This window comes from Eschrichtius robustus, chromosome 1 (genome assembly GCF_028021215.1).
Source record: "Eschrichtius robustus isolate mEscRob2 chromosome 1, mEscRob2.pri, whole genome shotgun sequence".
In the NCBI taxonomy this organism is placed as follows: domain Eukaryota; kingdom Metazoa; phylum Chordata; class Mammalia; order Artiodactyla; family Eschrichtiidae; genus Eschrichtius; species Eschrichtius robustus.
In genome coordinates this window covers 31,273,417-31,296,917 of record NC_090824.1, presented here as the reverse complement: position 1 = coordinate 31,296,917, position 23,501 = coordinate 31,273,417, and the positions used below count along the sequence as shown (strand labels likewise).

The 23,501-nt window shown below is 37.5% G+C and overlaps 1 protein-coding gene across 5 annotated transcripts in view; it reads left to right on the top strand.

Moving 5' to 3' along the window:
- The window catches only part of PCNX1 (pecanex 1), a 167,680-nt gene that overhangs the window by 6,955 nt on the left and 137,224 nt on the right, over positions 1 to 23,501 (top strand). For all 5 annotated transcript variants that reach the window (XM_068543493.1, XM_068543484.1, XM_068543467.1 and 2 more), the window contains exon 2: positions 23,164 to 23,372. In XM_068543493.1, the coding sequence (XP_068399594.1) occupies positions 23,164 to 23,372 (209 nt within the window). The remainder of the gene's footprint in view (positions 1 to 23,163; positions 23,373 to 23,501) is intronic.

Below are 23,501 nucleotides of genomic sequence, written 5' to 3'. Positions count from 1 at the left end.
CATTTTTAGTAGTTACATTTGCTACTTTTCTTCCTGTGATAAAGACCTTCCCTGTTAAAAACTTGTAAAAAAAAAATCATGTTTTCGTCTAATAATTTTTAAATTTGGGAATAAATTTGCGTGGTTAAATAAAAAACTAAAAGGTGGTGAAAAGTCCCTCTTTCGTATCTGCCACCATCTTCCCAATTTCCACCTGCACTACCTCCCATAGAAAACCACTGTGAATAGTTTCTTGTGAATCCCACCGCAACTTGCAGGCGCAAATTCAAATGTCTGTCTCCGCCTCCCACCGCTGCATTCTTTTTTTTATAAATTTATTTATTTATTTTTGGCTGCGTTGGGTCTTTGTTGCTGCGCGCGGGCTTTTCTGTAGTTGCGGCGAGCGGGGGCTACTCTTCGTTGCGGTGCGTGGGCTTCTCATTGCGGTGGCTTCTCTTGTTGCGGAGCATGGGCTCTAGGCGCACAGGCTTCAGTAGTTATGGCACGTGGGCTCAGTAGTTGTGGCTCGCAGGCTCTAGAGCGCAGGCTCAGTAGTTGTGGCGCACGGGCTTAGTTGCTCCGCGGCATGTGGGATCTTCGCAGCCCAGAGCTCAAACCCTTGTCCCTGCATTGGCAGGCGGATTCTTAACCCGTGTGCCACCAGGGAAGTCCCCCACCACTGCATTCTATATATTGTTTTCCCTCCATTTAATATATCTTTTTTTTTTAACATCTTTATTGGAGTAAAGTTGCTTTACAATGGTGTGTTAGTTTCTGCTTTATAACAGAGTGAATCAGCTATACATATACATATATCCCCACATCTCCCTCTTGCGTCTCCCTCCCATCCTCCCTATCCCACCTCTCTAGGTGGTCACAAAGCACGGAGCTGATCTCCCTGTGCTATGCGGCTGCTTCCCACCATTTAATATATCTTAAACACCTGTGCATCAGTACCAAATGGGCTTCTTCAGTGTTTTATTTAAATTGAGATATACTTGATATATAGCATTATATTAGTTTCATGTATACAACATAATGTTTGAATATTCGTATATTTGTGAAATGATCACCACAATAAATCTGGTTAACATCTCTTACCATACATAGTTAGGAAGTTTTTTTCTAGTGATGAGAACTTTTAAGATTTATTCTCTTAGGAACTTTCAAATATATGATGCAGTAGTATTAACTGTAATCACCTGTACATTACATCCTCATGATATATTATTTTATAACGGCAAGTTTGTACCTTTTGACCCCGTTCACCCATTTCACCCACCCACTACCCCCACCTCTGGCAACCACCAATCTGTGCTTTATGCAGTATCTATGGTCTGTGTTTTGTTTTGCTTTGTTTTTAGAGACCCCACATATGAGATCATACAGTATTTGTCTTTCTCTTTCTGGTTTTTTGTACTTAGCATAATGCCAAACAAGGTCTATCCATGTTGTTGCAAATGGCAAGATTTCCTTTTCTATGGCTGACTAGTATTCCATTATATATATACATCACATTTTCTTTATCCATTCATCCATTGATGCACATTTAGGTTGCTTCCATGTCTTGGCTATTGTAAATAATGCTGCAGTGAACATGGGAATGCATGTATCTTTTTGAGTTAATATTTTCATTTCCTTCAGATAAATATGCAGAAGTGGAATTGCTGGATCATATGGTGATTCTATTTTTAATTTTTTGAGGCACCTCTGTACTGTTTTCCATAGTGGCTGCACCAGTTTATGGTCTCATCAGCAGTGCACAAGGTTCCCTTTTCTCCACATCCTTGTTAACACTTGCTCTTTATTGTCTTTTTTTGATATTAGCCATTTTTACAGGTGTGAGGTGATACCTCATTGTGGTTTTGATTTGTTGAGGAGTTTTGCATCTATTCATCAGCGTTATTGGCCTATAATTTTCTTTTCTTGTGGTATCTGGTTTTGGTGTCAGGGTAATGCTGGCCTCATAAAGTGAGTTTGTAAGTGTTCCTTTGTCTTGTGTTTTTGGGAAGACTTTGAGAAAGATTGATATTAGGTTTTTAAATGTTTGGTAGAATTCACCAGTGAAGCTTTCTGGTCCTGGACTTTTGTTGGGTTTAGTTTTTTTTTTTTTAAAGGTAATTTTAAATTTATTTATTTATTTATTTATTTATTTTTGGCTGTGTTGGGTCTTCGTTTCTGTGCGAGGGCCTTCCCCAGTCGCGGCAAGTGGGGGCCACTCCTCATCGCGTTGCGCGGGCCTCTCACCATCGCGGCCTCTCCCGTTGCGGAGCACAGGCTCCAGATGCGCAGGCTCAGCAGTTGTGGCTCACGGGCCCAGTCGCTCCGCGGCATGTGGGATCCTCCCAGACCAGGGCTCGAACCCGTGTCCCCTGCACCGGCAGGCGGACTCCCAACCACTGCGCCACCAGGGAAGCCCGGGTTTAGTTTTTTTATTTTTAATAGTTCCATAGTAATGCATTGCATGGATATATTACTTATCATGTTACCTGCTGATGGATATTTAATTTGTTTACAGCCTTTTGCTAACACAAACCATGCTGCAGTAAATAATCATACAGATGTCATCTCACATGTGTCTAGATATAATATTAAGATAAATTCCTAGAAATGAGATTGGTTGGTCAAAAGGGTAAATGCTTTTGTAGTGTTGAAAGATACTTCCAAATTGCCCTGCAGAGGGATTGTATCGCTTACTTTGCATGCTCGCAAGCTGTGTATCAGAGTGCCCCTTTGTGCTCCTGCCTGCCACAGCCTCACATAGTTTTGCGATTTTCATAGGTAAGAAATAGTATCTTAGAGTGGTTTTAATTGGCATTTGTCCTACTTTGAGTGGGATTGAGCTGCTTTTCATAAGCTTCAGGGTCATTTTTTTCCTATTTTTCTGTAATAGTTCATGTGCTTTATCCATTTTCTACGAGGTTATATATTAAGGATTAATTATATTAGTCCTCTGTAATCTAATTGCAAACATCTGATAGTTTTTATAGTTCATCCAATTTGGAATTTATTTTGCTGTAAGCAATATATGAGTGTCTAGTTTAAAAAAAAATTTTTTTTTGATAGGCAGTTGTCCCAATCAACCTAATATATTAAACAGTCCTGTCTTTTTCTCCGTGGTTTAAATGCCACCTTTCTAATCTAAGTTTCCATGGGGATATTTGCATTTTGTTTTATCAATATGTCTTTTCCTACATGAATACCATACTTTTTTTTTTTTATAAATTTATTTTCTTTTATTTATTTTTGGCTGAGTTGGGTCTTTGTTACTGCGCGCTGGCTTTCTCTAGTTGCCGCGAGCGGGGTCTACTCTTCGTTGTGGTGCGCCGGCTTCTCATTGCGGTGGCTTCTCTTGTTGCGGAGCACGGGCTCTACGCGTGCAGGCTTCATTAGTTGTGGCTCACGGGCTCTAGAGCGCAGGCTCAGTAGTTGTGGTGCACGGGCTTAGCTGCTCCGTGGCATGTGGGATCGTCCCAGACCAGGGACGATCCTATGTCCCCTCGAACCCATGTCCCCTGCATTGTCCACTACGTCACCAGGGAAGCCCAATACCATACTTTTTTTAGTTATCCTAGTTTTATGTATTTTCCTTTCTCAGTAGTAGTCTTACCTTGTTATTACTTCTTCTTGTTATTTCTTTGGCTATTCTTGCATGTTTATTCCTCCATTTTGTTACATTTCCCAGGGATGTTGATGAATTTTTTACTGAAAAGTATTGAATTTTGGATTACTTTAGGGAGGGAAGTTTGATGTCTTTATAATATTGAGTTAAGGTGAACTCTTCATTTCTTTTATGTCCCTCAGTAGATTTTTTTTTAAAGAAGTTTTCTTTATGTTAACCTTGCACATTTTCCCTTAGGATTATTATTCTTAGATTTTAGTTTCTAACACTACTGTAAATGCAACCAATCTTTCTAACTGATTATTGCTTATTATGTAAGAAAAATCATGATTTTTTAAAAAACCTTATTTTAGAATAGTTCTAGATGTATAGAAAAATTGCAAACATAGTTCAGAGAGATCCTATATATCCTGCACCCAGTTTCTCCTGTTCTTAACATCTTAGTTTACTGTGGCACATTTGTCACAAGCAATGAACCAATATTAATACACCATTATTAACTTATAATCTGTACTTTGTACAGATTTCTTTCTTTTTTTTAACTAATGTCCTTTTTTTCTGTTCCAGGATCCCATCCAAATCTATTGATTTCAATTTATTAAATTTGCAACCAGATACTGTAGAATTAGGTTATTCTTTCTAATAATTTTTCTGTTTATTTTAAAAGGATTTTCAGATATGCAATTATATTTGTAAATAATAATTTTAACTTCTTCCCAGTATTTATACTTTTTTCTCTTGTGTAATTGCTTGGTGTATGGTACTTTACGTATCTATTGATGTAATAAATAATGTTGAAAATATGAACAGCCTTGCCTTGTACCCTTCTTTAATGGGAATTTTAGTGTTTTACCACTGAGCATACTAAGTTTTTTTTTGAATATTGATTCTTTTTTCTTTACTATGTTATGGAAGTATTTCTCCATTTTCCAGTGACTTCTGGTGGTTCACTGTCAGGCTAATGTTTACCTCTGTATTCTGAGGTCTCACAAGTCTTACCTACATCATCTTCTTTTTTGTAATTAATCTTTGTTTTCTCTGAACCATTTCTACTCAGAGGTCTTTTTGTTTGCTTATCTCAGATTTGTCACTACATTGCTCAAGCATTATTAACAACATTAGATAGTTCTTGTGCTATTATATGCCCATGCACTATCTCCTTTCAAGTTTTCTCACTTAATACTCATTGCAGCCCTGTGAAATGAAGATACTGTTTTTATCCCTATTTTTCTGATGAGGAAACAGAGGCTCCTAGAAGTTAAACCGCTGGTTCAGGGTTATGTAGATTGCCTGTGCCGTTTTTCCCTCTGGCCTCCAGAGGGCCATCACAGTCACCCTCCACCGTGTTCCTCCACAGTCTTGCAAGGTGCTTTTCTGATTAATCTGTTTCTGAAAGCCTGCTTATGATTGATTGGGATGAACTAAGTGTCCCTGGATCTTTTTCAATATGTGTTCTGAATCTAGAACTCTCAGAGCTGGCCTTGAAATCACCATCTAATTATATCTTTAATCTTGGCTCCCCTTCTCAACTAGCATATTATATGAATACAGTGGAAGCCCATTATAAATCTCCCAGGGGTTTAGTTATGGTTCTCACATATAGTTAAAGTGAGATAATTTGTCTCACTCATCATTTTGGAAGGAGAGGTTAGTTAGCCTTGTTCTATAGTATGTACAGGCATACCTCATCTTACTGTGCTTCGCTCTGTTATGCTTCACAGGTACTGCATTTTTTAACATGTTGAAGGTTTGTGGCAACCCTGCATTGAGCAAGTCTTTTGGCGCCATTTTTCCAACAGCACTGTTCTCTTTGTGTCTCTGTGTCACATTTTGGTAATTCTCACAATATTTCAAAATTTTCATTATCATCAAATTTGTTGTGGTGATCAGTGATCTTTGTTTACTATTGCAAGAAAATTCTGACTTGCTGAAGGCTTAGATGATGATTAGCATTTTTTAGCAATAAAGTATTTTTAAATTAAGGTATGTACATTTTTTCTAGACATAATGCTATTGCACTCTGAATAGACTACAGTATAGTGTAAATATATATATATATATATATATATATATATATATACACACACACACACACACATGTATGCATGCACTGGGAAACCAAAAAATTTGTGCGACTTGCTTTACTGTGCTCTTCACTTTATTGCAGTGGTCTGGAAGCAAACCTGCAATATCTCCAAGGTATGCCTGTATTATAAATGGATTTTACTAAAATTTAATATCCTTTTACTAATTGGTCTTATACAGGCCTCTTTCCTTGCTGTGTTTATATAAAATACTATTTCTTCTTGCCGTTGCTACTACTATTACATGTGCTCCTTCACTCCAGCTACAGAGATGCAACATTTGCAGTCTGTTTATATCCTGTCCATTCCAGTCTTTTACGAACAAAATCTGGAACTGTAGTCCTTATGAATAGGTAAACAGCAGCAAGAGAAGCAATTGTCTCAAGGACTGGAACTTTTTGGGAAATTCTAACCTAACTTTGACGCAGCAGTGCTATTGGTTTCTAGTGGGTAGAGGCCAGGGAAGGTGCTAAACATCCTGTATTGCATAGGACAGCCCCAGCAACATTTAAGATTATCTGGCTCAAAATGTCAACGGTGCTGAGGCTGCGAAACTTTGCTCTAGAGCATTCATTCTCAGTGGGTATGTTGTTGTCCTTAAGGGGACAAAAATTAGTTCTTGGGTTGGGGGGTGGTGGTCAAATATTTTTGTGTACAAAGTACAGATGTGCACACAGTACATATAGATATACAGTGTTCCTGTGGTGGTAAACTTTCATGAGGGGCAGTGTTCAGAAAACATGCACTTCTGTGTGTTTCTCCTTTACTCTCACACTGCTATACTCACAGCACTTCTGACACCAGATGTGTGGGGTTTTCCCCACACCAAGCAATTCTCTGAGACCCTGGCTGGGAGTCCTACAGTTTAATTCAATTCTGATGGTGTCCACCTGGAGACGGCATCAAATCCCACAGGTTAAGTTCTCAGTCCCACAGGACTGCTCCTCTTCCCCACAATTAAGATGCCAGGCCAAAGTCCAGGTTGTTACGTGTGCTTCTGACCGACTGACTGTAAATCACTGGCTCCCGTGACCCCATCCTGAGGTTTGATTGATTTCCTAGAGAGGTTTACAGAACTCAGGAAAACAGTTTACTTACTGTTTACCAGTTTATTATAAAAGGCTATGATAAAAGATACAGGTGAACCTTCAGCTGGAAGAGATGCATAGAGCAGTATATGTGGGAAAGAGCACCAAGCTTTCATGCCCTCTGTGGGTGTGCCACCCTCCAGCACCTCCCTGTGTTCACCAACCTGGAAACTCTTCAGAACGTCATACTATTGGGATTTTATGGAGGTTTCATCACATTGGCATGATCAATTATTAACTCCATTTCCAGCCCCTCTCCCCTATGGAGAATGAGAGATGAGGCTGAAAATCCCAAGCTTCCAATCATGGCTTGGTCTTTCTGGTGACCTGCCCGCATCCAGGAGCCCACCCAGAGTCACCTCATTAGAACAAAAGGCATTCCCGTCACCCAGGAACTTCCAAGGGATTTAGGTGACAGGAACCAGAGTCAAAGACCAAATATTAGAACAAAAGATGCTCCTTGCGCGCTCATCGTTTAGGAAATCGCAAGGGTTTTAGGAGCTCTGTATCAAGAACCAGGGACAGAAGCCAATATATGTATTTTTTATTATTTCACAGGGAGTAATTAGGGAAAAAATGCCTAAAAAGACTCCTTAGGAGAGCAGTAATTTAAAAAAAAGTTGAGAAACACTGCCTTGGAGGGAGACTGTCTAGTGTAGTGGTTAAAAACTCAGATTCTTAACCACTAGAGTCAGACTGGATGTAAATCCTGTTTCTGCCACTTACGGCTGCAGGCGGTGACTTCATTGTCTAAGTTTTCTTATCTGTAAGAGAGAAATAATAATGGCACTTTCTTCAAAGGATTGTTGTGAGGCAATCCATTTAAAGTACCTGGCACTTGGTAAAACAATAGTCATTCTCCTTAAGATGCTCAAGGAGAGAAAGGATCCTATTTATTGCAGTGTTTATATTCTTTAGAAGAATATCTGGGGCTTAATAGGTGTTCGGTAAATATATGTTGAATGAATGAATAAAACTCTTATTTATTGATTTAAGTGTGTCAGAGTTGCCATTATGGAAACTGAGGAAATGGTGGTAGTAAGATAAGCTATACTCTCCTTCATTCTTTTTCTCTGGTAGGCAGCTTTCATATTTATCTCACCTAAAGTCTAGTGTGTGATGCATTCCCTATTTTAGCATTTACTTTTAAAGGAAGAAGTGGATTATATAGCATGCAATACCATCATCCTGTTTCAAGCCAATTGCGTGAGCTCAGGGCAAAAACGAAATATGGGTTTTGTTAGTACTCTCAAGAGAGCTAGTATACTTCTAATTTATAAATTTTACTGACTTATATTCTTGTGTTGGGACCTCAGCTTGCAATTTATTCCGTTCTATTTGAGTGAAACATAAAAGAATACACAAATAATAATGTTTGATAACCTAATTTTTTGTGTGTATTCATATTTTATTTTAAAATATTTATTTTTACTTGGTCCTTGTAGTTTTACTTTGGCTTAATGCTTTTGTTATTGAATTAATTTCTTTTGATTTTTAAGCCTTAAATTTGAACTGTTGTTACTTATTTTGTGCTTGTATAGTACACTGCTTTTATAGGAGTATATCTAATAAGTGCAAGAAGAGTCCCAGTATTTTACATATATTTGCCTATAAAGTAATCTCACGGAATATATCTTGAACTATTGTTTTGTGAGGTATAGTAAAAAGGTAACCTAGCTTCTATTCTTTAGAATTGCAAAGTCATGTTGACAGATTTCTTATTTTCACTTACTATAAATCCTGAAAAATTGTTTCAATAGAATATATCAGAAACAAATAGAATAAAGAAATAGGTCAAGCAATTTAAGTTGGACTTTATGAGATAGCTTCTGGTCCTCATATTTACCGTTTAGATGAATTGTTTTTATCAGTTTACTCAGGGATTTATTTAGACTGATTAAACCATTAAAAGAGTGATTCATACAGCAAAATGTCAAGTTACTAATTTATGATATGAATCAAGATAGTTCTTAGTATAGGATATCCCATTCTCTTTCCAGGATGGTTAGGTTTACTCAGAACAACACGTAAATCAAAACATTGGTGCCTCTCCAGAAACAGACACACGAATCAATGGAACAGGATAGAGAGCCCAGAAGTAAGTCCATGCACTTATGGTCAATTAATCTACGACAAAGGGGGCAACAATATACTAGGGAGAAAAGACAGTCTCTTCCAAGTGGTGCTGGGAAAACTGGACAGCTACATGTAAAAGAATGAAATTAGAACATTCTCTAACACCATATACAAAAATAAGCTCAAAATGGATTAAAGACCTACATGTAAGACTGGATACTATAAAACTCCTAGAGGAAAACATTGGCAGAATACTCTTTGACATAAATCGCTACAATATTTTTTTGGATCTGTCTCCTAAAGTAAAGGAAATAAAATCAAAAATAAACGAATGGGACCTAATTAAACGTAATAGCTATTGCACAGCAAAGGAAACCACCGACAAAACAAAAAGACAATCTTCTGAATGGGAGAAAATATTTGTAAATGATATGACTGATAAGGGATTAATATCCAACATGTATAATCAGCTTATACAACTCAACGTCAAAAAAACAAACAAGCTAATTAAAAAATGGGCAGAAGAACTGAGTAGACGTTTTTCCAAAGAGGAAATGCAGGTGGCCAACAGGCACATGAAAAGATGCTCAACATTGCTAATCATGGGAACTATATATCAAAACCACAATGAGATAGCACCTCATACCTGTCGGGATGGCTATCATCAAAAAGAACACAAATAAAAAGTGCTGGAGACGGTGTGGAGAAAAGGGAACCCTCCTACACTGTTGGTGGGAATGTAAATTGGTGCAACCACTGTGGAAAACAGTATTTTCCATAGTTTGAGGTTTCTCAAAAAACTAAAAATAGAACTACTGTATGACTAAGCAATTCCTCTCCTGGGTATATATCTGAAAAAAACAAAAACACTAATTGGAAAAGATATAGGCACTCCAATGTTCATAGCAGCATTATTTACAATTGCCAAGATATGGAAGCAACCTAAGTGTCCAACAGATGAATGGATAAAGCAGCTGTGGTATATAAATATAATTGAATACTACCTAGCAATAAAAAAGGATGACATTTTGCCATTTGCAGCAACATGGATGGACTTAGAGGGCATTATGCTAAGTGAAATAAGCTAGACAGAGAAAGACAAGCACTGTATGATATCACTTATATGTAGAATCTAAAAAATACAACAAACTAGTGAATATAACAAAGAAGGAGACTCACAGATACAGTGGTTACCAGTGGGGCGGGGGGGGGGGGCAATATAAGGGTAGGGGAGTGGGAGGTACAAACTCTTAGTGTAAGATATGCTCAAGGATGTATTCTACAACATGGGGAATATAGCCAATATTTTGTAATAACTATAAATGAAAAGTAACCTTTAAAAATTGTAAAAATTTTTTTAAATTAAAACATTGGTGCCTCTCAGTGTTCTTATAATTTCATTTGGGGGGTTTTTTGGTAAAGAACAGAATCAGTCTCTAGATAATACCCTCTGGATAATATTGAAAGATAAATCTGTACTGGTCTCTATTTTAGATGCATGAATATCTCTATCTTCCAGTTTTTGTTTGCTGTTCTGACATTTTAATAACCAATTATAATTTCCAGATGTATATCAGTTATTTTTTTTTTTACTATACTTCAGGTTGGCTGTTGCTTGATGGCTTGGGAATTTAATCTCATCAGAAAACCATTTCAACATAGAGGAAAGCATGAATTTGTTTTAGAAAGGATTTTTGTGTCATTAATTCCATCTATAGAGTTCGGATTGTTGGATATCCTATTTGAGGGCCTATACCTCTTTGTTACCTTCATTTTTGAAAAATTTCTAGAATTTCAGTGTGCTGTCTTTGAGAAATTGTAGACAGGAATTGTTTGAAGAATCTTTTGGAATTACGTGATGATTGTTTTTTACCCTCCTTTTGTTCTGAATAGTAATCTAAAGATGATTATGGAAACTGAGGGAAAGCTCTGCTGTTAACGTACATTCCAGTTTTTTTCCTTCTCACCATCTTTTGTTTTGTAGCATTCTGTCTCTAGTCTGCCACATTACTATATATATTTTAATACAAGCAAACCTCATTTTATTGAACTTTGCTTTATTGTGATTCACAGATACTGTGTTTTTTTTTTTACAAATTGAAGGTTTTGGCAGCTCTGTATCAAGCAAGTCTAATGGCACCATCTTTCCAACAGCATTAGCTCACTTTGTGTCTCTGTGTCCCATTTTGGTGATTCTTGCAGTATTTCAGATTTTTTCATTATTTGTTGTGATGATCAGTGATCCTCGATGTTACTGTTGTAATTGTCTGGGGCCACCACAAACCGTGTCCACATAAGCCAGCAAACAATTGATAAACGTGTCTTCTGACTGCTCTAGCTGTTCTCCACTTCTCTCGGTTTCCTCAGGCTTCCTTATTCTCTGAGACACAACAGTATTGAAATTAGACCAATTAATAACCCTTCAGTGGCCTTTAAGTGTTCAACTGAAACTCTCTCACTTTAAATTTCTCATTTTAAATAAAAAGCTATAAATGATTAAGCTTAGTGAGGAAGGCATGTCAAAAGCCGAGACAGGCTGAAGGCTAGGCCTCTTGCACGAAACAGCCAAGTTGTGAATGCAAAGGAAAAGTTCTTGAAGGAAATTAAAAGTGCTACTCCAGTGAACACACGGATGACAAGAAAGTGAAATAGCCTTATCGCTGATATGGAGAAAGTTCGAGTGGTCTGATGATCAAACCACCCACAACAGTCCCTTTAGCCAAAGCCTCATCCAGAGCAAGGCCCTGACTCTCCAATTCTGTGAAGGCTGAGAGCGGTGAGGAAGCTGCAGAAGAAAAGTTTGGAGCTAGCAGAGGTTGGTTCATGAAGCTTGATGAAAGAAGCCATCTTCATAACATCAGAGTGCAAGGTAAAGCAACAGGTGCTAATGTGGAAGCTGCAAGTTATCCAGAAGATGCAGCTAAGGTCATTAATTAAGGTGGATACACTAAACAACAGATTTTCAGTGTAGATGAGACAGCATTCTATTGGAAGAAGATGCCTCCTAGGACTCATAGCTAGAGAGAAGTCCGTGCCTGGCTTCAGAGCTTCAAAGGACAGGCTGATTCTCTCGTTAGGGGCTGGTGCAGCTGGGGACTTTTTAAGTTGAAGCCAGTGCTCATTTACCATTCCAAAAATCCTAGGGCCCTTAAGAATTATGCTAAATCTACTCTGCCTGTGCTCTATTGGAAAAGCAAAGCCTGGGTGACAGCACATCCATTTACAACATGGTTTACTGTATATTTTACGTCTCAACAGTAGATCTCACTCTTGAGACCTACTGCTGAGAAAAAAAGATCCCTTTCAAAATATTACTGCTTATTGACAATGCACCTGGCCCCTCAAGAGCTCGGATGGAGATGTACAATGAGATTCTTTTTTTTTTTTTCATGTTTGCTAACACTATGCATTCTGCAGCCCATGGATCAAGAAGTAATTTTGGGAACTTCCCTGGTGACCCAGTGGCTAAGACTCCGTGCTCCCAGTGCAGGGGGCCCGGGTTCAATCCCTGGTCAGGGAACTAGATCCCACATGCTGCAATTAAGAGTTCACATGTTGCAACTAAAGATCCTGCATGCCACAACTAAAGATCCCACATGCCACAACTAAAGATCCCCCACGCTGCAGTGAAGATCCCATGTGCCCCAACTAAGACCCGGCACAGCCAAATAAATAAATAAGTAAATAAATTTTTTTTTAAAAAAAAGTAATTTTCGACTTTCAAGTCTCATTATTTAAGAAATACATTTCTTAAGACCATGGTTGCCATAGATAGTGATTTCTCTGGATCTGGGCAAAGTAAATTGAAAACCTTCTGGAAAGTATTCACCATTCTTGATGCCATTAAGAACATTTATGATTCATGGGAGGGGGTCAAAATATTGAACATTAACAGGAATTTGGAAGAAGTTGATTCCAACCCTCATGGATGACTTTGAAGGGTTCTGGACTTCAGTGGAGGAAGTAACTGCAGTTGTGGTGGAAATAACAGAGAACTAGGATTAGAAGTAGAGCCTGAAGATGTGACTGAATTGCTGCCATCTCATGATTAAAAAAATTTTTTTTTTTTTTTTTGGCCACGCCACGCAGCATGTGGGATCTTAGTTCCCCGACCAGGGATCAAACCCACGCCCCCTGCAGTGGAAGCGTGGAGTCTTAACCACTGTACCGCCAGGGAAGTCCCTCATGATAAAATTTTAACAGATGAGTTGCTTCTTAATGGATGAGGAAAGAAAGTGGTTTGCTGAGATGGAAACTACTCCTGGTGAAGATGCTGTGAACGTTGTTGAAATGACAAAGGATTTAGAATATTACAAAAACTTAGTTGATAAAACAGTGGTAGGGTTTGAGAGGATTGACTTTAATTTTGAAAGATGTTCGAGTGTGGGTAGAATGCTATCAAACAGTGTTGCATGCTACAGAGAAATCATTCGTGAAAGGAAGATTCAGTCGACGTGGCAAACTTTATTGCTGTCTTATTTTAAGAAATGACCACGCCCACCCCAGCCTTCAGCATCCACCACCCTGATCAGTCAGCAGCCGTCAGCATGGAGGCAAAACCCTCTACCAGCAAAAAGAGTATGATTCACTGAAGGCTCAGATGATGTAGCATTTTTTAGCAAAGTATCTTTTAATTAAGATATGTTCCTTTTTTTAGACATAATGCTTGCACACTTAATAGACCACAGTATAGTGTAAATATAACTTTTATATGCACTTGGAAACCAAAAAATTCACGTGGCTCGCTTTATTGCGGTGGTCTGGATCCACACCCACAATATCTCGGAGGTATGCCTGTATAAGGCTAGATTCCCCCTGACTCCCCAACAGTTATCCCTCAGCAAAGAAAGAATTACCATATTATCTGAGTCGTTACAAAGTCTTTTATATTACCTGCTGCTTGCTCAGTTACTTTTTTCACCCAGTTACTTTTTTGTGTTTTCAACATGTTTTTTTTTTTTAAAGTCCTAAAAAACTTAACATATCAATAGGTATCGTAACTATTACTAGGGTTATAACTTAATAATTTGCAAGTATTGAATGTCATAATAAATTATTAAAGATAAAACAATATGTTATTCAGTTATAGAGATAGGAATATGCATTTATGATGTGAATGGAAAAAGAACAGTTGTCCTAATGAAATGCAAATGGATATTTGTTATAAACAGAATTTCCAGTAACAGCATCATGTACTTTTAAAAAGTCTTGTAACTTAAATGATATGTACCAAAATGATGATGATGTGCTATGTAAGCCTGTGTTAAATAACTCATGATGGCTTTTGTGACGAAGAAAGCTCTGTTGCTAAAGGTACATGTAAATGAATTGAACACAATTGTTTTAAGAAATAGGGTAGAAATATAGTATATCTAAATATATTTTTTGTAACATTTTAACTGTAAAGACATTGACTTTCACCAAAATTTACAGATTCAGATTGTCTAAAAGCCCTTTCTTTCCTTGTTGGGAAAATTAAAAGTATAGGAAAATTCCTATAAAGTATAGGAGATAACTTTAGTCCATCAGTTATACATCCTTGCTTTTATTTCTTAGGACTCTTATTCCCTCCTTTATTTTTCACATTTGTGCCCTGACTTCTCATTTATGTTTTATATATGCCTATCCTGGCTATCTTTAGCTCCTAACACATATTATTGGTGATGAGTTGTATGTACTATATTACTTTGGTCTCTTTGCAGCTTGTTAATATGTATTTTTGAATGTTGCTTTCCTACAAAGAACATTCTACTGTAGATAAAAGTGTAAATACAAATATATGTTTTAGAGTGACATAAAATGCAAATATAAACAGAAAAATATCTAGTATTTTTAATGATTGTATTTGTATTAAAATAGTATGTAGATAAAATTCACACTTCTGCAGAAATATGGATAGGCTCAAGTTTCAGTAATCACTTGTAAACCAGTGCCTTTGGGGAAAATGTATTCTGAGTTTGTTCGAGGTTCTCAGCTGGCCTGCTGAAATCAATTTGACTCCCTATGTAGTTGGAATTCTAGGAAGTTATATTTTGGGTTTTTTTCCTATGGGCAAGTATGCCTGAATCCTGACATTGGGAGTAGTTTCTTTTCCTTCTGCAGCCCGTCCTCTGAAAGGAGGTATTTACCTGCAGTGCTTATCGTCAACCCCCGAAGGGGGCTGTGACGAGGGCCGAATCCCTAGAGTTAGGGTTGTGACACAAGGCCTTTCCTAAGTCCTTTGGGGGCAGCCTGCATACGAAAACCCTAAGGTTTAAAAACAGTCCTTTTCTTTCCGATCCAACCTCTTTCTTTACCCCTAATTAATAGTCATTGTCTACAATTTATGGGCAATATTTGGTTACTAAGACCTCCTCCCTTCCTTTTCCCCCAACATTCTCTCTGTTGGCCAGAAATGAAAGGGGGTACAGATATGGAACTGAATTCTGCACTTTGCAGGAATTAGCTTATGCATTTATCTTTTTTGTGAATAAGCCAGAAGGGATTTTCCATCAGAATGAGGAAGTACAGGTGTTCCCAGAGCTTCAGGTATACCAGTAGAAAAGCTAGAACCCAGGGCCAATTAGCTATCTCGGTATAGCTTTATGAAGACTGGTTCTTAATTCTTTGCCCGGTTGGCCATTTGTGCCCAGCAGAATAACCATAGGCCTGATGCATTTGGGGGTAGACTGTGGAAGGAAGGCAGTACCCTTGTTATCCGACGTCTAGTTTTTCCTCTGAAAAAGTTTTAAGAAAAGTTAGTCTGGATATTATTGATGGATGGAATTTATAGTTTAGGACAGGATTGGTATCTGTGGCTCCCTGTCCCATCCCCAGGGCGTAAGGCATACTGCTTTCAAATTCTGCTAATTTTTGTTTTCATTTACCAGATTTTTTTGGCTATCATTTTTTTTTTTATATATTTATTTATTTTTATTTGTATTTATTTTTGGCTGTGTTGGGTCTTCGTTTCTTTGCAAGGGCTTTCTCTAGTTGCGGCAAGCGGGGGCCACTCTTCATCGCAGTTCGCGGGCTTTTCACTGTCGTGGCCTCTCTTGTTGCGGGGCACAGGCTCCAGACACGCAGGCTCAGTAGTTGTGGCTCACGGGCCTAGTTGCTCCGCGGCATGTGGGATCTTCCCAGACCAGGGCTCGAACCCGCGTCCCCTGCATTGGCAGGCAGATTCTCAACCACTGCGCCACCAGGGAAGCCCGGCTATCATTTTATTTTTACTTCCTTTTCTATTACGTGTTTACAGAGCAGACAAGACTTTAAAGCTAAGAAAAGGGGCTTCCCTGGTGGCGCAGTGGTTGGGAGTCTGCCTGCCGGTGCAGGGGACGCGGGTTCGAGCCCTGGTCTGGGAGGATCCCACATGCCGCGGAGCAGCTGGGACCATGAGCCACAATTGCTGAGCCTGCGCGTCTGGAGCCTGTGCTCCACAACAGGAGAGGCCGCGACGGTGAGAGGCCCGCGCACCGCGATGAGGAGTGGCCCCCACTTGCCGCAACTAGAGAAAGCCCTCGCACAGAAACGAAGACCCAACACAGCCATAAATTAAATAAATAAATAAATAAAACTTTAAAAAAAAAAAAAGCTAAGAAAAATTTAAGTTCAGTTTTTCTGTCTAAATATCTCAGTGATTGTTTATGTTGTAGCTCAGTAAAAGCACCAACTACCTTGGTAGTTGGCAGCATTCAGTGATCCCAAACCACACAAGGAGAGAAGCTTGGACTTAAAAGGAATAATCTGAGTGAATTTAGTGTTTTGAACTTGGAAGCAAAACTGTTACTCAGTTTTTTCTTATAGCTGAATATCGAACTATGGTTTATCGTAAGGCAGCAAAGAAAGGCCTCAGGGGAATGACAGTTGTATTTATTAATTACAAATTTATGGCTAAACATTTTGAGGAAAAATATCTAATTAAAGGAGATGTGTAGAAACGTGACCTTCTTGCTATCTATTTGTTTTGAAAGGCTGACCTAAATTTGTTTTTTCACTTCTACGATTCTGTTTTGTTTTTCTTTTCTTTTGGCTGTGCCACACGGCTTGTGGGATCTTAGCTCCCCAACCAGGCATTGAACGCAGGCCCTCAGCAGTGAGAGCATGGAGTCCTAACCAGGGAAGTCCCTTCTACGACTCTCTTAACAGTTAATCTACTATTTTAGAGACAGTGAGGTTCAGTCTTCGTGTTTGCATCGGAAGTTTTCCTTCATAGTACAGAGAGACCCTCTGCCCCTCGTCCCTAGTTAGTTTCTTTTCATGAAACTTTGTCAAATAGTTTCTGAAAGCCATTGTTTTTCTCATTTTTCCAGTGATTTCTGTGGAACCAGTGGAATTTTCCTTGATAATCCCAAACCAATGCTTTCTGTGTAAATTGATAGACTTTCTCACTGAAAGGGAAGAGCAATTACTGACCTATGTTTGCTAGCAGTTACTTTGCTTCATAGCTGGATGAAACTGGGGATGTTGGAGATGATAGATTTGTACTTGGCATGTATGAGGGGGAAGTGCTTGATGATCTTTTGTTTGGTGATGATATCTTACTGGTGAGAGAAGAAAATAAACTTTGATTTAGAGCAGGTATCAATAAACTACGGCCCATGTAGTTTTTGTATGGCCCATGAGCTAAGTAAGGATGGTCTTTACAGTTTTTTAGTGGTTGGAAAAAAATCAAAATAAGAGTAATACTTCATGCTATGTAAAAATTAAATGAATTTCAAACTTCAGTGTCTACAAAGTGTCCATAGAGTTTTATTGGAAAACACCATGTTCATGTTCACGTTCATGTATGCTGCCTATAGCTGCTTTCAGACTACAACAGCAGAGTTGAGTCGTTATGACAGATCATATGACTTGCAAACTGTGAAATATTTTTTGTTTCAAACAGACAAAGTCTGCCAACCCCTGATTTAGAGACAATTAGGTATCATGATGAAGAGCAAGGACTCTGGAGGCAAACTGCTCCTTAACGTCTCATTCTGAGACCTTGAGCAAGTTACTTACCTCTTTGTGCCTCAGTTTCTAAATCTGTAAAATGGGAAGAATGATAGTGCTGACTTCATGAGGTGATCATGAGGGTTAAATGAGTTAATATACATAAAGCACGTAGAAACGTGCCTAGCACATGGTGTTCACTAAGTGTTAGATGTTAGTTGATATCTAAGTATGTTAGTTGGCACTAGGTATTGTAACATGAACTGGAAAAGATGCATTGAAATCAGTTCTAATTGAGAACAGCTACAAATATATTAAGGAAGGATACGCATTTGTTAACAGTATGCTTCAGATCTCGACTCAGTGGTGTAGAAAATAGAGAAAATTAAGATTCCACCACAAAGCATAGACAGTGAACATAATGTCTTTACATTGCTGCACAATAAAATGAGCATTGTATAAAAGATAGCTTTTCTGCCATGCAGTGTGCCTGCCATAGGGGAGAATTATTCACTTGAGTTTTGAAATGAAATGTAAGATAAGATAAATGTAAGATAAATTTACTTCATGGCACTGTTAATTCCGGTATGACCATTTCTGTGATTCCAAGTGGCTTTCTCAAGAGTCCTGTCAGAAGTATATTTGGCGTCTTGAATAGCTTGAACCTATCACTCCTGGCTGAAATAACACAACTTTTTAACGTTCAGGATAAACTGTCAGAATTTAAGAAGTGGTGTAAATGGCTCAGTCTCCTAGCTTGTTTCTCAACATTTGACTTTCTTTCCTCATCAGAGAGAAAAGAGTGAAACATTTGTCCGTCTAACTTTTTAAATTGTAGTAAAAAACACGTAACATAAAATTTACCATTTTAACACATTTTTAAGTGTTCTGTTCAGTAGTGTTAAGTATATTTACATTGTTGTGGAATGGATTTCCAGGACCTTTTCATTCTGCAAAACTGAAACTCTACAGCCATTAAACAACAACTCTTCACTCTCTCTCCCACCAGCCCATGGCAACCATCATTCTGCTTTCTATTTCTATGAATTTGACTACTTTAGATACCTCAGATAAGTGGAATCATCCAGTATTTTGACTTTTTGTTACTGGCTTATTTCACTTAGCATACTGTTCTCAAGGTTCCTCCATGCAGCAGCATGCGACAAGAGTTCATTCCTTTTAATGCTGAATAATGCATCATACATATAGACCACATTTTGTTTATCTATTCATCCATTCATAGACACTACATTGCTTCCATCTCTTGGCTATTGTGCATAATGCTGCTGTGTACATGAATGTCCAGATATCTTTTCGAGATCCTGCAGTTTATTCAAGATTCGATTTATTCTTTTGAATAAATACCCAGAAGTGGAATTGCTAGATCATATGGTAATTCTATTTTTAATATTTTTGAGGAACCACCATACTGTTTTCATAGAGGCTGCATCATTTTACTTTCCCACCAACAGCGTACAGAGGTTCCAATTTCTCCACACCCATGCCAACACTTGTTATTTTCTGTCCTTTTTTTTTTTTTCTGGTTAGTTGATAGTAGCCATCCTAATGGGTATGTGGTAATATTTAATTGTAGTTTTAATTTACATTTCTATTCATCCAGCTTCTAAGAGGGATGATCTTATGTAAAGTATCTAACACAGTTCTTAGTAAGGAGGCTTACTACAGTTTTGGGGGCTATGTTTGATCTGAATATCTAGAGCTCTCTGACAGCTGTTAACACTTCCTGCCATTCAGGGATGTATAACTGAGAGTTAAGATTTTTTTTTAACTTCTTGCAAGTAAGGAGTATGGTGACAAACTGCCTTGATGTGGAACTTGACCTATTGATAAGTCATCCAGTAATGAGAAGAATGTAGATCATGTCTTTGTAAAAGATGAAAGCTAATATACTCTTTTTCTAATATGAAAACCTTTTTATCACTTTTAAAATTTTAGCTCTTTTTTCTAACTCTAAAAGAAATACATGCTTATTATCAAAAAATCAAGAAAATACAGTAAAACGTAAGTTTACATTTGGAATACAACACATATTGTATATGTACAGTTAATGTTGCTGCATGTAGCTGTAGTTTTTACTGTTATATTACATTGGTAACTAGTCTGCCATTTTCCATTTTCCTGTTGATTTTCAATTGAGGTCCCCCCCGCCCCCAGTTTTTGGTAAAAGTCTTATGCTGCGAGTGTAAGAGTTTCTTTCATTTCTATGCTTATGAGAGAAATTGCTGGATCTTGGGTGATGTATCTATCAATTTATATTTCTACTAGCAGTTTATAAGAGGTCTGGTTGTCCATACTTAATTTTGTCTGATTTCTTAATTTTTGTTCATTAAGATGGGTGTTAATGATACATTGTTGAGGTTTTACATTGTATTTTGCTCATTACTGATGAAGTTGAACATGTTTTCATGTTGTTTTTATTGGCTATTTATATTTTTCTGTGTAAGTTCTGTCTATTGTCCTTTATTTTCATTGGTCTGCCTCTTTGTTATTGATTTTGAAGGAATTCTTTATATTTATTCTTTATATAATATACATATTATATATACACACATACATATATAAATATATACATATTCCTATATACAGTGATACATGTTTTTAAATTAATTAATTAATTTCATGGAAAGTCATTTTATTTTAAATACAGCAGTGTGTACATGTCAATCCCAAACTCCCAATCTATCCCTCCACCCCACTCTTCCCCCCTGGTAACCATAAATTCGTTTTCTAAGTCTGTGAGTTTGTTTCTGTTTTGTAAGTAAGTTCATTTGTATCATTTTTTTTTTTAGATTCAGCATATAAGTGATATCATATGATATTTGTCTTTCTCTGTCTGACTTCACTTAGTGTGATAATCTCCAGGTCCACCCATGTTGCTGCAAATGGTATTATTTCATTCTTTTTAAAGGCTGAGTAATACTGTATATAGGTACAATATTACTTGTATATATGTACCACATCTTTATCCATTCATCTGTCGATGGACATTTAGGTTGCTTCCATGTCTTGGCTATTGTAAACAGTGCTGCAGTGAACATTGGGGTGCATGTATTTTTCCGAACTATGGTTTTCTCCAGATATATGCTCAGGAGTGGGATTGCTGGATCATAAGGTAGCTCTGTTTTTAGTCCGGAAATGAGGGTGTTGAACTAAATGATCTCCAAGAATTCCAGTCCTTAAGTGAACATATCATATGGAAATCAGCATCATGCAGAACTTCTATAAATATTCTAAGCAGTGTATGTGTTTGTATGTATTTATGTGCGTGTTTACTTTGAAATTTTTGTCAATTTGTGTGTGTGTGTTTCTGTTTGGAAAAAGTTATTCAGGGAACTTTCTTTTTTTTTTTTTTTTTGCAATGAATGTTAGATTTATTAAAGCTGTAAATTAACGTAGAATTTTAAACTCAACTCTTTACAAATTGAACACATTTTAACAATCATTTTTAAGAGATTTGGTTTTTTCATGTAGCTTAAGATCCCTTGAATTTAAATTGCATTTATAAATTTAGTATTTATTTTAAGTAAATTATGTAAATTATCTAACAAATCTTTTGGAATACTTAACTCTTCTAAACCTGATATTTATCGATTTTGTAAGATTTTGAATACATTTTATAAGCCTAGATCTGTTATTCAATGACATTTTAAATTGAAATCACCAGTGTAATTTTTTAGATACACTAATATGAAGGGCTTCTTAATCTAAGCATTTAAAAATACCAAATAGGACTTCTCTGGTGGTGCAGTGGTTAAGCATCCACCTGCCAATGCAGGGGACACGGGTTCAATCCCTGGTCTGGGAAGATCCCACATGCCGCGGAGCAGCTAAGCCTGTGTGCCGCAACTACTGAACCTGCACTCTAGAGCCCGCGAGCCACAGCTACTGAAGTCTGTGCGCCTAGAGCCTGTGCTCCGCGACAAGAGAAGCCACCACAATGAGAAGCCCGTGCACCGCAACGAAGAGTAGCCCCTGCTCGCCGCAACTAGAGAAAGCCCATGCGCAGCAATGAAGACCCAATGCAGCCAAAAATAAATAAAATTAAAAAATAAAAATAAAAATACCAAATATTTGACTATTATGCCTGCACTCAACCCAAAAGTATTAAACTTTAGGCTTGATTTACTTTCTTTTCCCCCCTCCCAGTTCCAACCCACACTGTTTCCCTCTCTCTACCTCCCAAATAACTGTCTTATTTTTTAAACTTTTATCATACCTGTATTTGAAACCTCCCTGGTTCATTAGAACCTTTTCAATTTCACCTTCTCAAGCGATTTGAGGATACCTTTCCAAGTAAATTTAGAGCCATGTTCTCAGATTACTGAGGTGGAATCTTATGAAAACATGTGAAATCTAGAGCTGTAAACACCTGGGATGATTTTTTTCTCATGAAAAGGGGCATAACTTGAGCCTAGTTTTATAGGCTCTGCTAACAGTGACTCTGAGTCATGCCTTCCAAGTGGGGTGTTCTCCAGCCTGCCAGCCCCGGACTCATGTCCACATCACTGAATCCTCAGGTATTATGGGTGTGCAGTCCCCAAGCCCAGGGTGCTTCTGACTTATTTCAATAAATCTATTTATTGCTTGATTCTATTTTGTATTCTTTTATTCGTTTTATTTGGCAGGTTACAATTTTTCAGTATTTTAAGCATTTAAGTATTTTAAAATAAAACATTTGGATTTTGAATGTCCCCCATGTCTTATCTGGTTTTATAGTCATAGTTCTAAGGTTATTCTCATAACAGTTTTAACTTGGGATTTTCTAGAACACAAAGAAAGTTTATATCCTAAAAAAAAAGTTACAGGGAGCACATAAACAGGGATTACATGTATTTGGATCACAACCCTGTCTATTCACATATTATATGATGTGATGCCTTAACTCTCTACTTGTATTGTAAGCTTTTTGGCAGGGACTTTGTAACAGTGCTGTCCAGTGGGCATGTATTGTGAGCCACATATGCAATTTAAAATTTTTCTAGTAGCTACATTAAAAATAAAAGTAACAGATGAAATTAACTTTAGTAATATATTTTATTTAACCCAATATAATTAAATATATTTCAACGTGTAATCAGTATAAAAATTGAGATATTTTGCATTCTTTTTTTCATACTGAGTTTTCAAAATCCAGTGTTATTTTATTCTTAATGCACATCTCAATTCAGGCTAACCACATTTCAAGCGCTCAATAGCCACATGTAGCAAGTGGCTACTGTATTGGGTGGTGCTGTCTTATACTTTTATAACTTAGTGCTAGGAACACAATTGTTGCTTTGTGAGAGAATGTGTGTGTTTATTATTTTAGTTACAGATTTCTCTAATTGAATAAAGTATAAAATATTTTAAAATTCCTATCTTCATTTTCTTTCTCTTTAAGGCCCTTCCTTCTTCCATGATTATAGTAGCAGTCTATTGTCCTGTGATAGCTGCTGTTTTCATTGTTCTGAAGATGGTCAACTATCGACTCCACAGAGCACTTGATGCTGGAGAGATTGTAGATAGGAACACAAATGATTTCACAGATCAGCGAGCCAGAGCTGAGCAAGGCAACTGTTCAACAAGGAGAAAAGACAGCAATGGCCCAAGGTAAGGAAACCCATGCCACTCAGTTTGTAATGATGTACAGTGATGCATGTGTACAATGATGTGATTATTGTGTCATGCCTGTTCTGTTTACCTGGTTTTAAGGCAGTGGTAGATCTTACCACTACTGAT